Source organism: Temnothorax americanus, unplaced genomic scaffold (genome assembly GCF_048541705.1).
Source record: "Temnothorax americanus isolate GAGA-0224 unplaced genomic scaffold, ASM4854170v1 Scaffold107, whole genome shotgun sequence".
In the NCBI taxonomy this organism is placed as follows: Eukaryota; Metazoa; Arthropoda; class Insecta; order Hymenoptera; family Formicidae; genus Temnothorax; species Temnothorax americanus.
The window spans coordinates 182444-201344 of NW_027509239.1; the positions used below are offsets into that span (position 1 = coordinate 182444).

General features: G+C 35.2%; 1 protein-coding gene across 8 annotated transcripts in view; it reads left to right on the forward strand.

Moving 5' to 3' along the window:
• The window catches only part of LOC143904353 (casein kinase I), a 150986-nt gene that overhangs the window by 5707 nt on the left and 126378 nt on the right, over nt 1-18901 (forward strand). For 7 of the 8 annotated variants that reach the window (XR_013258901.1, XM_077418983.1, XM_077419000.1 and 4 more), the window contains exons 6-8: nt 5687-5948; nt 6941-7089; nt 13782-13878. Coding sequence is in view for 7 of the 8 variants with exons in the window: in XM_077418983.1 (XP_077275109.1) it covers nt 5687-5948; nt 6941-7089; nt 13782-13878 (508 nt within the window). In the remaining variant the exon portion in view is untranslated. Of the gene's footprint in view, nt 1-5686; nt 5949-6940; nt 12368-13781; nt 13879-18901 lie in introns of those variants that run through there. The other variant, XM_077418975.1, reaches the window with a different exon arrangement.

Here is an 18901-nt window from a genome sequence, read left to right on the forward strand (position 1 = left end):
TTGAATGCGATGTCTACGTGTCCCAGGTTGCCGATGACGAGGTCCACACAGTGCGCTCCATAGTTTTTGGTGTCTACGTGTATTAATATCTTGAATTCGATGTCCACGTGTCTCAGGTTGCCGATGACGGGATCCAGATAATGCGCTTCATAGATTTCGGTGTCCAGGTGTAATAATACGTTGAATTCGATGTCTACGTGTCCCAGGTTGCCGATGACGAGGTCCACATAGTGCGCTCCGTAGTTTTTGGTGTCTACGTGTATTAATATCTTGAATTCGATGTCCACGAGTCCCAGGTTGCCGATGACGGGATCCAGATAATGCGCTTCATAGTTTTCGGTGTCCAGGTGTAATAATACGTTGAATGCGATGTCTACGTGTCCCAGGTTGCCGATGACGAGGTCCACACAGTGCGCTCCGTAGTTTTTGGTGTCTACGTGTATTAATATCTTGAATTCGATGTCCACGTGTCTCAGGTTGCCGATGACGAGGTCCACACAGTGCGCTTCGTAGTTTTCGGTGTCCAGGTGTAATCGTACGTTGAATTCGATGTCTAGGTGTCCCAGGTTGCCGATGACGAGGTCCACATAGTGCGCTCCGTAGTTTTCGGTGTCTACGTGTATTAATACCTTGAATTCGATGTCCACGTGTCCCAGGTTGCCGATGACGAGGTCCACACAGTGCGCTTCATAGTTTTCGGTGTCCAGGTGTAATAATACGTTGAATTCGATGTCCACGTGTCCCAGGTTGCCGATGACGAGGTCCACACAGTGCGCTTCGTAGTTTTCGGTGTCCAGGTGTAATAATATGTTGAATGCGATGTCTACGTGTCCCAGGTTGCCGATGACGAGGTCCACATAGTGCGCTCCGTAGTTTTCGGTGTCTACGTGTATTAATACCTTGAATTCGATGTCCACGTGTCCCAGGTTGCCGATGACGAGGTCCACACAGTGCGCTTCGTAGTTTTCGGTGTCCAGGTGTAATAATACGTTGAATGCGATGTCTACGTGTCCCAGGTTGCCGATGACGAGGTCCACACAGTGCGCTCCATAGTTTTTGGTGTCTACGTGTATTAATATCTTGAATTCGATGTCCACGTGTCTCAGGTTGCCGATGACGGGATCCAGATAATGCGCTTCATAGATTTCGGTGTCCAGGTGTAATAATACGTTGAATTCGATGTCTACGTGTCCCAGGTTGCCGATGACGAGGTCCACATAGTGCGCTCCGTAGTTTTTGGTGTCTACGTGTATTAATATCTTGAATTCGATGTCCACGAGTCCCAGGTTGCCGATGACGGGATCCAGATAATGCGCTTCATAGTTTTCGGTGTCCAGGTGTAATCGTACGTTGAATTCGATGTCTAGGTATCCCAGGTTGCCGATGACAAGGTCCACATAGTGCGCTCCGTAGTTTTCGGTGTCCACGTGTCCCAGGTTGCCGATGACGAGGTCCAGATATCGCGCTCCGTATTTTTCGGTGTCTAGGTGTAATAATACCTCGAATTTGATGTTCACGTGTCCCAGGTTGCCGATGACGAGATCCAGATAGTGCGCTTCATAGTTTTTGGTGTCCAGGTGTAATTGTACGTTGAATTCGATGTCTAGGTGTCCCAGGTTGCCGATGACGAGGTCCACATAGTGCGCTCCGTAGTTTTTGGTGTCTACGTGTATTAATACCTTGAAATTGATGTCTAGGTGTCCCAGGTTGCTGATGACGAGGTCCACATAATGCGCTTCATAGTTTTTGGTGTCTAGGTGTATTAATAACTTTAAATCTGAATGGGTGCGTTCAGCCGATACTCCGCTAGCCTAGCAATCGTGAGCAGTTGCTCGTTTGTGCTCGTTTCTTCTCTTTTTAATCCAGTAAGTCAAAAAAGAGGAAACGAGCGAAAACGAGCGACTGCTCACGATTGCTAGGCTAGCAAAGTATCGGCTGAACGCACCCAATGTAGGACACGTAGATATCGAATTCGAGGTATTAATACATGTAGACACCGAAAACTACGAAGCGCACTATGTGGACCTCGTCATCGGCAACTTGGAACACGTGGCCATCAAATTCAAGGTATTAATACACCTGGACACCGAAAACTATAGAGCGCGCTATGTGGACCTCGTCATCGGCAACCTGGGACACCTAAACATTGAATTCAAGCTTGATTCATAAAAATCGACTTAAAATTTCCTTAGCGGCAGAATTAAAATTATGTCATGACATAATAAAAATCGCTGAATTAAAATTATGTCTAGACATAATAAAAATTGGACAAAAATTATGTTTAGACATAATAAAAATTGGATGAATTAAAATTATGTCTGACGTAAAAATAATTTTTGGAAAAAGTTGGTAAGAAATAATTTATACAAGCAACGTAATATACATGCATATTATACATAAAAGCAATGTCCGGCAATGTGTATATATATATATTTACAACTTCAGACACATTTCTTTATAAGGTGTAATTTTTTTTGTTAAGATTAAGATGCGTAACACTACAAAAAGGCGTGATATCCGTACAAAATTACCTTTTTCAAAAAAAAGGTAAAAAAATGCGCCAAGTACACGCATAGTAGTACATATATGTATTATGTTGTTACCTCGAAAAAAACAAAGTGGTAGTATTATACCTCGAAATAACACCTTGTACATACTGTTTATACAATGCGTAATACTACAAAAAGGCGTGATATCTGTACAAAATTACCTTTTTTAAAAAAAAGGTAAAGAAAGGCGCCAAGTACACGCATAGTAGTGTATATGTTGTTACCTCGAAAAAAAAAACAGTGGTAGTATTATACCTTAAAAAAATCTAAGTAACAAGTGGTAGACGAAATCTTTGTATCTTGAAAAATCTCGAAAAAACCTAAACAGTGGTATCTTCACCTAAAAAAAAAACAAAGTAGTAGTATTATACCTCGAAAAAACCTAAGTAACAAGTGGTGGACGTAAGCTTTGTATCTCCAAAAATCTCATCACAAAATTACGTTACCTTATCAAAAAATGAGTCGCGCTTCAAGTGATCTATTATTACAATTACAAAAAAGAAATGATATCTCTTTTTAAATTACAGCGCCAATTACAGAGAACATACACTGAGAAAAAAAATTTGTCAATCCCAAGAAATATTTAGTCCGATACGTTCAACTAAACATTTTAGTTAGTTAACTAAACATTAGTTGAATTAATTAATTCTTGATTAAAGAAACGAAATAAATTGTTGAAACAACTAATATTTAGTTAACTAACTAAAATGTTTAGTTGAACGTATCAAACTAAATATTTCTTGGGATTAACAATTTTTTTTCTCAGTATATTTTTCGAGATACAAAGATTACGTCTGCCACTTGTTACTTAGGTTTTTTCGAGGTATAATATTACTACTGCTTTTCTTCGATTAGAATAAAAAATTGAATCATGAAGAATTACACAGAGGTAACAGTACAAAATACAAATATTTTATTAAAATATTTAAACCCAACAAGGGAATACAAGGTATTTAAATACAAAGTTTATATATGTATTTTAAAAGATTTAATCGCATCGCAAAGAATTACAGAGGTAACAGTACAAAAAATAAAAATATTTTATTAAAATACATAAATTTTTCTTGTCAAAAAACTTGGCGCTGCTAGAGAGAGAGAGAGAGAGAGAGAGAGAGAGAGAGAGAGAGAGAGAGAGAGAGAGAGAGAGAGACCTTTTACAAATGTAAATATTACTTATTCTATACTTATTCTATACTTTTAATTCTAATCGCTTTAAAAATCTAAACTTATCCTAACTTATCCTATACTTAATAATAAGCCGCATTATTCACCGTCACACACATACACACACACACACACACACACACACACACACACACACACACACACACACACACACACACACACACACACACACACACACACACACACACACACACACACACACACACACACACACACACACACACACACACACACACACACACACACACACACACACACACACACACACACACACACACACACACACACACACACACACACACACACACACACACACATCGCCCACACACACATCGCCCACACCCACTCGCTCGCACACACACACACCAAGCTGACCTAATTTTAAGGTCTAGCAGCGCCAAGTTTTTTGACAAGAAAAATTTATGTATTTTAATAAAATATTTTTATTTTTTGTACTGTTACCTCTGTAATTCTTTGCGATGCGATTAAATCTTTTAAAATACATATATAAACTTTGTATTTAAATACCTTGTATTCCCTTGTTGGGTTTAAATATTTTAATAAAATATTTGTATTTTGTACTGTTACCTCTGTGTAATTCTTCATGATTCAATTTTTTATTCTAATCGAAGAAAAGCAGTAGTAATATTATACCTCGAAAAAACCTAAGTAACAAGTGGCAGACGTAATCTTTGTATCTCGAAAAATATACTGAGAAAAAAAATTGTTAATCCCAAGAAATATTTAGTTTGATACGTTCAACTAAACATTTTAGTTAGTTAACTAAATATTAGTTGTTTCAACAATTTATTTCGTTTCTTTAATCAAGAATTAATTAATTCAACTAATGTTTAGTTAACTAACTAAAATGTTTAGTTGAACGTATCGGACTAAATATTTCTTGGGATTGACAAATTTTTTTTCTCAGTGTATGTTCTCTGTAATTGGCGCTGTAATTTAAAAAGAGATATCATTTCTTTTTTGTAATTGTAATAATAGATCACTTGAAGCGCGACTCATTTTTTGATAAGGTAACGTAATTTTGTGATGAGATTTTTGGAGATACAAAGCTTACGTCCACCACTTGTTACTTAGGTTTTTTCGAGGTATAATACTACTACTTTGTTTTTTTTTTAGGTGAAGATACCACTGTTTAGGTTTTTTCGAGATTTTTCAAGATACAAAGATTTCGTCTACCACTTGTTACTTAGATTTTTTTAAGGTATAATACTACCACTGTTTTTTTTTTCGAGGTAACAACATATACACTACTATGCGTGTACTTGGCGCCTTTCTTTACCTTTTTTTTAAAAAAGGTAATTTTGTACAGATATCACGCCTTTTTGTAGTATTACGCATTGTATAAACAGTATGTACAAGGTGTTATTTCGAGGTATAATACTACCACTTTGTTTTTTTCGAGGTAACAACATAATACATATATGTACTACTATGCGTGTACTTGGCGCATTTTTTTACCTTTTTTTTGAAAAAGGTTATATATACGAAATAATTCAAAATCTTTGAATATTATTTTTAATGATTCTTTGGTCAATTTGAATTTAATTTTTTTAGTGAAAATGTTGAGGCAAATTTACCGCAACTTTTTAATTTTTTGTGCCCTATTTATAATTAACTGTATCTTAAATTAAAATTTCAAAATTTATGTAAAACAGACGAACCGAATAATATAGTTTTATAATCCACTTGGTTCTTCAAAATTTTGCTCGTATAACAGTTCTTTTTCAATCATTTATAACTAAAAAATTATCGATGCCTTGACGGTTCTATCAAGCAAATTCGTACAAAAAATTGGCTCACAAGCCATTTATCTAAATCAGCCACAGAATCTATTACTGCAGTAAAAATATTGTATACATTTTGTAGAGTCTTTATTTATCATATTTCTCTTTATAATAAAGTTTGAAGAAACATTTTATTAATCATTGCAGTGGAGTTCGCGTCGTATTTAAGGTACTGTCGAGACTTACGCTTCGAGGAGAGGCCGGACTATTCGCATCTCCGACAACTTTTTCGGACATTGTTTCATGGTCAGGGTTTTACCTACGACTATGTTTTTGATTGGAATATGCTGAAGTTTGGTAATGCAAGACAACCGACGTTACCCTCCGCGCAGCAAGCACCCATGCACTCGCAACCGTCTAATGTGGCGCTGCCTTCCGGGACCAACAATGATCAGGAACATCGATCGAGGTTGGTTAATGATTTTTTTAGTCGTTGTAAAAGACGTCCACTTTTCTAAAAAAATTTTTTAGGCATTAAATTAACAGCCTGTTAGTGGCGGCATCTTCATACCATACCGTTTTTTCATGTTTATAAATAACACTGTCATTTCATTGCTCTCAAGCGTGATCTATTTTTGGCGTCTGGGGTAATGAATCGAGAAACGGCCGTTTTGAGCACACAATAACGAATAATAAAATATACGCAAAAATTCTTTTTATTAGTATTTAATTTTTTACTTAATTTTGCTCTTCTTGATTATCTTTGATAATATACATATATCTATTGCAGGCATAATGCAAAAATAGGCATTTTACAAAAAGCTGGCATAATGTCATGCGTGTACCTACTTACAATGCATTATTCAGATTTTGCTTAAATGATTGAGAAATATAAGAGTTTATATTAGTGCTAAGAGAAGTAATTTGCTGATATGTGTGTATAGACAGACACATGTAGGCGGGGGTGGGGATGTGCTCCTCCACTGCATAAAAAACTAATCTAACTCCAAGCCTATTTCAACCAAATTTTACTTTGTTTTTAGAAATATGCTTGGAATTAGATTATTTTTTTGTGCGAGAGAAGAGCGGAACCCCTTGCCAACGCATATATTATACATTTTTTTGTTATATTATGTACAAGAATCATTTCTAACTTCTTATTTCTTATCTAAAACTCTCGTTATGCCGGCTTTTTGTATTATGTCGGATTTTGTATTATGCCTGCAACATATCTATTTTCATTCAAGGCAAATCCGTTAAATGTAGTCTTTTCAGATATGACTAGAAAATTGGACCTTTTCAAATCCTGCTAAATTGTCTCGCAATCTTCTATTCCATTGATACATATTTCACTTAATGTTATACAATTTATGTTCTTATAATGCATAGTGTATTCCATTTATGCGGTTATTATCATTGTTTGTTTATTGTTTTAAAGTTTACATTTCTTTTCGATTTCAGACCCTACACGCGGCAATGTTTGCCAAACGCGTCCGTGGCGACGGTAGGCCCGACGCTTGGACCGAACGCTAGTCTGCGAGCGATCCGGCAGAAACGCGAGATGGAGACTCGTGGCGACCAGGACAATCAGGACAAGAGTGATCTTCAAGGTAAAATACAATTCTACCAACAATTCTGCGCAAGCCAACAGAATTTTACTATTGCCGAACGAAAAACGCAACGCAATGTGACAGTCGGACACTCGCAACAGCCCGCGCCTGGCTGCAATGAGACCGTTGCTGCTGCCGTCACCGCGACACGCGTGGCAAATCCATGTCAATTCAGTACATTCAAGTCGACTTTGCCGGGTAGTAGAGCGGCGCCGCCACCACCGCCAGACGTAGCGGGTTTTCTAGACCTGAGCAATCTCAATTTAGGACGTAGCCGCGAATTAGGCCCCAATCGTACTGCCGATTTAAATCCCGCGACTACGTCGCGTGACTATTATCAGCCGATGATGAGTAGAACGCGCGAGAGGAGTCCGAACACGGCGTCCCGTCAGCTCGATAAGCAGAGTTATTTTTTTCATGGGCATAAAACTGAGAAAGACATAGATCGCGAGGTCGTGATGTTTGAGGATCAAGGGACAGGTGGTTCAAACTGCATTCGCCGGGTGACGGATGACAGGGATGACGCCGCGGCGATCTCAGGCGGCTCGATGAATTGCTTTGGTGGCCCGGATAAAGAGAAGGACTATGGCGACCACAACGGTGACAAAAAGCTCAAAGGTTCAACAATAGGCGGTGCGCGACGTCTCACTACGGCTTACGAGACGCGTCGCGATTTGGGAAACATAGAATTCCTCGAGAAGGAGGGTGAGATTTTTAAGAAGAGCAGTAGCGAGTTGTTGCAGAAAGCTTTCACTGACAAGCGCAGAAATTTCTCTTTTCGTAACAAGGAAAAACCGCATAGGAGCTTAGAATCGCTCGAGAGGAGCGTTGATCTACCCACCGCTGATTGTAAGAGTCTGGATCTTCTGCCGGAAGAACGGCCGAAAACCTTTCACGGTAAACAGAGGAGTCTCGATTCAACGAAAAAGTCCGTCGAATTAATAGCAGCAAACAAAGCGCGCAAGCGGCCCAGTTTCTTCCAACGAGTCGGTAGAAGTCTGCATTTTTTACCCAGGGAGCGCGAGAAACGTCAGGACCTCTTGAAACGAGAAGAGTGCCCGATCAACAGCCAGTATCCTCAGACTGATCAGGAGAAGTGCGAATATTTTTTACAGAAGCACCAGAAGGACGTTGATTTTTTTGAACGTGCATCAAGCACGCTATCTAATCGTGCTCCCGTCCAACCTAATCTCGGTTTTTTTGCTGAGGCAGACAATATCATTGTACAAAAATCTATCGGTTGTCCCAAAGACGCGCAGCTCGAGGAGAGTACGTTTTGTGTAGCAGCAAATTCGAATAACCTTTTAAACATCAATACCGCGGAAAAGAATATAAGACAAAATAATCTGGGCGCGAGCAAATCGTCATCAATGCGATCCGATAGTCCTACTAATGCTGCCGAACTGGTGCAATCGAGATTTCTGGATCCCGTGGCGAGTGTCGCCACGCAGGAGACTATGAGCGGCAATAAGGACAGCTTAGAGATCGGGTACTCTATTAGCCAACTTGGCAGATTATACTTACGGAATCTGCAACACATAGGTCGTAAGGATGGTTTGCAATCTCTGGAGAACGCTATCGAAGCGGAGAAACGTGAACGCTATATCAAGAGACACGATAGTGTCTCGCGCCAAGTAGAATGGATAACCAGAGACGATCTGGACGCACTGAGCCACGGTACGAATTCCAGTGATTCTCTGGCTCATGGTAAACCGCAGGGTAACCTGGATATTCTTAAGGGTATTCTTCTCGACATTTTCGTTTGTATTTGCATTTAAAGCAGATCTTTTGGGATCTCTGAAAAAAGCAAACGCAGCCTCTTACATCACGTACCGAGCGATCTCTTATATATTCTCGTGCGTAGAACTATGCCAAGATTTCGATAGTCACTCTAGAAGTAAAATATTTTCTACGAAAAAGTAATTTTCATACTGGATATTTCGCGCAATATATACATATACATACATATCATATACATATACACTACACACACTCACTCACTCACCTACTCACCCACATGACGCACAACACACAACACACACACACACACACACACACACATTTTCATATAATACTGTATAATATTTATACCTAATGGATACACATTTGTATTTTCTACACTGTCGAATTACTAATGCAAATAATCATATTCAAATTTTGGTCACTTTTAAACGAATAAGATTGCCTTAAACCCCAAATAAGAGTAAAACCAATTAGATCGGATTGTAATAGCTGATACAAAATGTCTCAAGCAAGCACAATTTTTTTACCACACACACATGCATACATAGCGTACGTGTAAGCATATATTAGACTTGATAATTTTATATACTTGTGGCCTCGCACAGGATCGATGCGCTTGTTAACTTTGAGAAGCGTGCCGCAAAATTTTAATGCGCGTACTCTTGCCGCATATAATATTATTATAATGACAAAATTGATTTTGTTTCATCTTTCTCTATTGTCTAGGTTCTACTCTATGATAACAGTTGATAAGCATCTACATGTCAAATTACAGTAATTAATATATTTTAACATAAACAGAGATGCAATTGCAGTACAGTCATACCTCGCTTTACGTTACCTCTTAGAACATTATCCCGTTGTAATATTATAATTAGTTTTGTCTTGAGTAATATGTTGTACGTAGGAATGGAATTTATAGATTTTAAGTTCAAAATTCGTGTTTCTGAAATTTACTCCTACTCTTTCCACGTTAAAATATCCCGTTTAACGTTGATTCACTTAAATAACTTCACTTGAATGACTTTAATGACTTCACGAAATGTATACTAACGCGTCAAGCGAGATATGACTATATAAATGTATACCTTTTTTTTTTAGCAATCACATATGCAATTGCAGTTGAAGCTAAGACATAATGATAGAAAAAAGATGAAAAAAGAATAAGAATTTTATTTGCACGGAAATATTTAAATTATTTTAATAACTATTATTTTATTTAAAATTATTTTAAACATTTATCGCGGTTGTATACACATCGAAAGTGTCTTTTATAGTTGATTTCTTTTACAATGATACGTTTGTCGCTACATACACACAGATTTACTTTTTTCTTTTTTTTTATGAATACTTTAGTAGATTTTATTGCCGTAACGTTTCGGCGCATTTTGTTCCTCTTGGATCATGTATTCTCAGATCATCAAGAATTTACTATCTAGCGAAATTGATTCGGTTTTGAGATGATAGCAAAACGAAACGGATTGCGTGCAGCGCAGTTTATAAAGAATGGTGTTAAAAAACATACGAATATAGGGCTCTAATGATTTCTCATAACTTATTTATTTTTATGCCCTAATCTTTTTATTGTTTAGACTGACCGAAAGTTAATAGACTGATAATACTTGTTCAAAGTTTGTTCGCAGTGTCGTAGATGACTATTTTTATAATATAATATTTGATTCGCTCTCTAAACTTTTCCTCTCTCTTTTTTTTATATTCTTTTATTTGATATTTAAAATTGTACAATGCTGTCCTGTAATACATATAGGAAAATTAATGTTATATGTAGAATGTATGTTCTTTTTCGTTTATGTAGAAGGACGTCAGTTTTAACTTGGATACGTAATATCGTACAATCGCTTTTCGTATAAATAATTGCGGTATCTTGTCACATCTACGATGCTGCACGATCAAGCGATAAAAATCGATCTGTTATAGTTCCTTTCAAGTTTTGATTAGATTACGCGTTCTTCCCTCTTCATATATTTATAAAATAAAGAGATAGAGATTATATATAACGAGCTGATTCTTTGTCGACTGATCCTACATTCTTGCATTGATTCTACATTGTTTTAAGAACATACAACGGTAAAAGCCAAATGTTTATCAACTAAATTCACTTATAATAATCATCGTGTATATTATGGCTGCATTCTGATATTTACTGTCAGCAACTGTCAGTACTGAAAATCTATAGTATACGTGACGTAAAATATAGAAAAATATAGATTTTTAATACTGATAGTGAATATTGGAATGCAGTTTATGTTAAAAATAGCAATCAATGACATATGCGACTACTATTTTTTCAATACGTGCATATATTGCACAAAAATATATATATATACTGTTTTATACATGTACATATACATAGCCTCTCACTATACAAGCAATGAAAAATGATCTAAAGACTGTTGATTATTTCCACACTTAATTAGAGGTCCCATGACTGATTTTTTGTTATATTTAAAATAGAATCTTTGCGATTTGTTGCTATCATTAATCATCAAATTCCAAGTATGGAGCGTTAAATATTTTCTCATAATTCGTTAGGAGAATAAGCATGAAACTGCGTTCGATATCGTTTACAGAAATCATCGCGCTACTTGTTTCGATCGCATTGAACGCGTTGTTAATTATAATTAGCAGTTAAAAAGAAAAAACGATGTTGTGTTCCGTTATTTTAGTCATTGACATTTTCATCATTTATTAATTGTATTCTGCAACGATTGTGAAGCTTCGACCAACGTGCTTACTCAGTAATTAATTAAGCGTATGGTATTAGTCTTTAATACGTTTAACGATAACATTCTGGTGAAATGGAAGAAGTAGTCTGACGGTTGACAAATCGATGAGCCTTCGCAATTCAATAACCCGACTTCTTTTTTGTTTTTATTAAATGCCCTATGTATCATAATATTGTATGTATGCCACAGGGGGAGTGTCTAGAGACGTGAAAAGGTTACCAAAGCGTAGATAGGGATGATAAAGTCTAGTTTTGCTACTTATCCATGATCTTTGTAATCTCGAAGGAAACTGGTTCTCATTAGGCGTAATGATCGAATGAGATTTATTAATATCTCGCAACGACACTGCCAACTTCTTCCTACGCACTAGATCACCACCAGACGTTGTCTTTATTGTCCATTCTCCCTGTTTTTCTTCACTCGTTTAGCATATCTTCATATCGTATACTTATCTGTAATCAGCCTGTTCTTTATTGATAATAATTGATGATGATGACGATGACGATGACGATGACGATGACGATGACGATGACGATGACGATGACGATGATTGATGATGATGATAATGATGATGAAGAAAAAGTAGCAAATAAATTTTTTTCCATTCAAGAATTGGTCTCTTTTAATTTATTTCACCACACGACATTGTCGATTATCCTTGTCAAAATTATTTCTCACTTGGCTTGAATGGAAAAACCCAAGCGCGAATAATTCGGAGATTTCAACGATTCTCGAGACACGGCGGCGAAAAAGAAGAGATGAGAGAAAATTCTACTTTTATTCTACTAATTTTTGAATTTGTTGCATCATCTACCTTCACGAAAACGTGTCATTTCCTCATTTTGATTTATTTTTCTAAACATTGATGTTCACATTTGTTTGGTTACTTTTTTTTTTGTAATGATTAATTTTTCCATTTCAATTGCCAAGAGTGAAAGATTATCCATTGTTTCCCGTGTCGCCCGATTGATGTCAAGTCATTTTAAATCGTATGACATTTTCGAAACATGAATATGACGCATCAATCTGACGATTCTACGTACGATAAAAGCAACACTCGATTTTTTAGGCTTACCTTTCTTTGTTTATCACTATTATTGTTTCGAAAGATTGCGACAGTAGTTAAAAATTGACGATAAGATTCAGTAAAATTGAAGGTAACGTACTCAAGTAACAAATACAAAGTAAAACATTGTAATCAAACATATGCTTCAAAGTCACTTAAAACCATAACTTATAATTTCTTAAGTATATTGGATTATATCAGCCTGCGTGAATTTATATAGAATAGTATCTTTATTTCTGAAATCTAAGTTTATATTATTATCATTGCTTGCGTTAAATGTATTTAAAATTCTGTGTATATAAATACAAACAGAAATATCGCATATCTAAATACCTCGATAATGAAGATTAGATACGGCAGTCAAACGACTATAATTTTGTAATGCTGCGACACTATAAGCCTGTTCGCTTTCGATGCACTTCTGAGCTAGTGCAATAAGTTAGAATGAAACAAATATATTTTCTTTCATTCTAACTTATTGCACTAGTTTAGAAGTGTAGCGAAAACGAACAGGCCTTATTTTGGGCATAAAAGGGCACACTCGTTTAGGTCATTACAGTTCTTGGATATACATTATATCATCTTTCGAAAATAGTTTTAGATTGCAGGTTGACGCATGGTGGGTATAACATATAATACAATACTGTGAAAAACGTGTGCTTTGCAATGTAACGAGTGCTCTTCTCTGCCTACAACTGTTTTCTTTTTCCTACCTCCTGTTTTTTTTTCTCTTCGGCGATCAGTTTGCACGATTGAATGTACTGACTGAAATATTGTCGGCGAGTTTAGAAAAGAGCCGAAGTTTTGGAATTTTTTTGAGATACTGTTTTGAACAAATGTCGCTACTCCTTTATGACTGCTTTTGGATTTGTGTACAAACCTTTAAAAACTGCTGTGTGTGTCGAGAGGACGGTAGGAGACTTTTGCGTACATATATATATATATATATATATATATATATATATATATATATATACGAAGATCATAAAAGCGAGTTCTGCGAAATGGGCAGAGGGTGACAGCGAGTTGACGATACGAAAGAAACATACGTAATGTTGTTAAACACAGGAATGTTGGCTGAACTTCTCTTTTGTGGTTTTTCATGCATTATGTTTTTTTCTGATGCTCTCTTTCAGCATCGGGTGCGGGTGGACAAGAGCGAAGGGTCAGCATGCGGTTGCACCGTAGGGATACGCTACTAGCCGCTGCAGGAGAAATGCAGCCCAAGTCCAAGTGAGTTGCTACACGATATAGAACGACTAAAGCCGCTAAACGACTGGTATAACTTGCTCTACTGAAATCCGCGGAACCATTTACAAAGAATACGTAAGCTTGTACAAATAATTAGTTATTTTCACAAACGTTGAACTATTTCGTTTATACTAGTTATGTAGATAATAGGAAAGTTTTTCGACGTTAGAACACTAGAACGCAAGACTTTCCTTGATCTGTGTGAAGTTAGCAGCCCATTAAAAAATTTTTTTAATTTGAAAAGTTGTTTTGGGTTGTTCTAGACTTGTTCTAAATTGTTCCAGAAAATCAAATTTTTAAAATAAAAATGTTCGCAAAAAATTAATAAAAACGATTTTCTGACCTGGCACCCCATTTTTTGAAAATCGAACTTTTCAATGTTGTTCCAGGTTGTTCCAGTTGTTCTAAACATTGTTTCAAAGTATTAGTTCGATTGGTCAAAAAAACTTTAAGAGATATTAAAAAAAGAAAAATTTTGGAATCAACAGTTTTTGGCTATTTATTCGTAAACAAAATGACATACAAAACTGTCGATTTAAAACATATTTATAACCGCGTAGAACAGAACAAAATTTTCAAGGCCAGAACAAGAACTTAAAGGGCACTTTACTCTTCATTGGAAAAATTCGAATTTCTTGGTTAAAAATCTTCTTCTAGGCTTCCCGCGTTAAAACTATCGTGTTCTCCACTGGGACAACTCAGAACAAAATTTTTAAAATCAGAACAAGAACCTAAAGGGTACTTTACTCTTCATCGAAAATATTTTTTTATTTTCTTGGTTAAAAATCTTGTTCCAGGTTTCCCGTTTTAAAACTATCGTGTTTTCCACTAGAACAACTCACGAAAAAATTTTTAACCAAGAAATTCGAAAAATAAATTTTTTCGATAAAGAGTAAAGTGCCCTTTAGGCTCTTGTTCTGGTCTTACAAATTTTGTTCTATATAGGTTGTTCCAGTGGAGAACACGATAGTTTTAACGCGGGAAGCCTGGAACACGATTTTTAACCAAGAAATTCGAAAAACGAATTTTTTCGATAAAGATAGGGGAGACCGGGGCTATTCGTGACACATTTTTGTTTCAAATTTTTTTCTCGTTTCGTATAAATGTTTAAAAAATTTTTATTAGTGCGATGTAATCGTCCATCTCTCTAGTTTAAAAGAAAAAAAATATATAGGTTTTTCTCTCACGAGTCTCGAAATATATCAAGAAATGTATCGCTGTGTCATGTGTCACGAATTGCCCCGTGGCCGGGATAATTCGTGACAGGCCACGGAGTAATGCGTACCACTTTCTCTGATTGAACAACTATATGGATTTCTTTCGTTTTTGCAATTTTTATCTACTTTATACTTTGAAAAAGCCCTTATTTGTCAAAATTTACATATTATATGTATAAAAAATTATGAGGAAAAACGTAACGCTTGTTTCCATTAATCGCCCTCATCGCTTACATTCGATTACGGGAAACCACTTCTCGAAGGCGTCCACGGCCCCTGCGAACTGGTTCTTCTTTTGAACGCTTATTCGTGGTTTTTTTGGTTGTCCCGATTGCTCGTGTCACGAGCGGCGTGGTTTTTCCTCATTCAAGATCCGTGACTTACAGATAAGAAAGAATACCATAAAATCTACTCATGCATTATGTTTAGACTGAATACAACTTATCGTTTCGGATCTCTTATTATTTTATTCGGCGAGAAAACAAATTTTCGGGATTTGAAAAATTTTACTTTGAGCACTTGAAATCAAACTTTCTGTCACTGAGAGAGAAAAATGGTTAATACGCAAATGCCATTCTGTTGGTACCTAGAGGACACTAAGAGACATCTGTGATTGATATTACAGGTTTCTAGCAGCAAGCATTTTAAAGTTAGGCCCGCGACAAATTTCAGCACTGTCACAAATAGCCCCGGTCTCCCCTAAAGTGCCCTTTAGGCTCTTGTCCTGGTCTTAAAAATTTTGTTCTGAGTTGTTTCAGTGGAGAACACGATAGTTTTAATGCGGGAAGCCTGAAACAAGATTTTTAACCAAGAAATTCGAAAAACAAATTTTTCCGATGAAGAGTAAAGTGCCCTTTAAGTTCTTGTTCTGGTCTTAAAAATTTTGTTCTGTTCTACGCGGTTATAAATATGCATTTTGTTTACGAATAAATGGCCAAAAACTGTTATTTCCAAAACTTTTCTTTTTTTAATATCTCTTAAAGTTTTTTTGACCAATCGAACTAATACTTTGGAACAATGTTTAGAACAACTAGAACAACCTGGAACAACATTGAAAAGTTTGATTTTTGAAAAATGGGGTACCAGGTCAGAAAATCGTTTTTATTAATTTTTTGCGAACATTTTTATTTTAAAAATTTGATTTTCTGGAACAATTTAGAACAAGTCTAGTACAACCTGGAACAACTTTTCGAATTTAAAAATTTAAAAAATGGGGTGCTAACTTTACACAGGTTTTTCTTTGTCCTAATTATATATGTATTTGAAATAATGCTAAAGTACTTAAGTCGCTGAATTTTTAAACTTTCTTTGATCAAGTTGGAGTTTTTCTTACCGAGAACGTCGAGAAACATCGGTATAATCTTAGAATTACAAGATTTAACAGTAAAAACATATATAAAATTTCGGTAATTTTTCATATCTTTTTTTTAAATGAGCTTTATAGATTTTTACTTTGTAATTTATTCTTTAAAACGTTTGGATATTAATTGGATGATTAAAGAGCTATGAAAGAGAAAGAGATATCGACAGATTAGTTAACAATACGTTGTAAATTTTTGGCAACTTATTTTAGGGTCACATAGAATTTCTTGCGTCGGTAAAAGTTCAGAGCTTGTTACACTCTCGTTTTCGGTTGCATGAACACTGCACATTTGGGGGAAAGTTGCATTTTAAGCCTGTTTTTAATTCTATTTATATTTGTATATCGAGTTCCATGGCTTGATATATAATGGCTATGATACTAACAATAAGTATGAAAATTTGCAATATATTAATAATGGTGTAAGCTCCATTTTTTAATTTTATTACTATATTTTCATAACTCTTACCAAATTTTACGATTCATCGATGCGTGATGAAGCCGATTTTAAAATTGCAATTTGTGTTATGCTTGTGTAAACGCTAGATTATGTTTTATGTATCGGTACGCGTTAGTTGAATGGAAGCTTAATTTTGGTAGGAAGGTGGTGTCGCAATACCGTGGCATGGTACTTTAATTAATTATGTTTATTGAGATTAAATGGAGATTGGAGAAGAGAGAGATGTTTTGACATTTGGAAAGAATTCTCAATGTGCATACTTTGTATACAAGATGTCTTATCACGTTATTCTTTAATTAATGGCACGTTTCTTAGAACGATCACAGAATCACGAAAAAAAAAATAAAGTTTTTTTTACCGGAAAGAAGAACACTATTTTTTATGTATTTTGACGTACTGAAACCGAATATGATCTTTAAAATAACCTAGCATATACATGATTATTGTTTTCAAGCTAAGAAAATTTAATTACAGTCCTATGTAGAATATGAAAAATGCTTATAATTTTGAGCTTCTTTTGCCTGTTATAACATAAACTTTACGTGCTACATTATTTTAAAGGTCATATTCGGTTTTAGCACGTCAAAATATATAAAAAATAGTGGTTTTTCTTTTCGGTAAAAAAACTTAATTTTTTGTGGTCCTATATAATAATTCTTCGAGTTACAAGCGACTGAAAAATGAATTATTATTTCGCGGAATTCCAGAAATGCAAATAGATGATAGACATTACTTTTCACGTAACGTAGATATTAGTCATAAAGGTATTTAAAGTTAAAAAGCGACAACCTTCGAAGAGTATGGTTTCGTTATATTTTTGCAGCAAAGAATTGTTTTCAAAATTATCAGAATATGTCAATAATGTAGTGATGAAGACACCCTATATACATGCCACCGATAACACATGAGTGAATATTGAGAAGAACATCACGAATACATTTAGCTATCGATGAGTTACATACAAGCATTCTCTCCAAATGAAAATCCGAAAGTTACTTATTGCTTGCTATCAATTGCACTCTTACAATATAATTATTATATTGTTATTTTTAATCAATTATATTAGAATATGATTAACAAACTAATATAAAAAATACGCAACGCAAGATATAATTTCTATATTGGAGAATATATCTCTAATTGCCTGTGGTTTGTGTTAGCCGAATTGGCTACATAATTTTGAGATTATTGCATGTGATTTTGACAAACAAATAATTTTTGAATAATTCTTTTGATCGTTAGACTCAAGTCCGATTGTACTTGATGTTGTTAGGATGCCCAAGCACAGATATCGCACAAAAAAGAAGATAATTTTTGGTATTATTTTTTAATATGTAAAATTCTTAAGAAATTTTTCAAAATTTTAACTCACTCTATTTAGTAAATTTTAAAAATTTTTACTAAACAAAGTTTTTATTGAAAATTTTATTTATCCTAATTATATCCTATTATATCGGTACAAAACTAATAATAAGATAATGGATATCTTATACATAAAAAAATATTAAATATGAAACTTAAGATGCGAATTAAACAGTTTTTAGTAAAATTTATAAAGAAATAAGAAGCGGAGTATATTTTCTAGGACGCGCAGTATGTCTTTCCATGTAGAGAAGACTTTCACATTTGCCTTTCAAGATATGTAAGGCTAAGCTGTAGCAATAAGAGCGACTCGGAGAATAGTCAGACGAGCCAGTTGGTTATTGCACAACTCCGCTTGGTAACTGGTTAATCCACTTTTCCAATGTTTTGAAATGTAGGCTTGATTTATAGAACCGGCGGACAATATTATCGTATGTGTATATTGTGTATTCTTATTAATACGTTTCGCTTAAAAATATCAGGATATAATCAAACTCGTACTTTTTTTTAATTATCAAATTTATGTAAGGCAAATTTGAATACTTGTACGAATGAACGGATAATAAATATCGAATGCTTATGATTTTTTATGTTTTAGTTAAACGA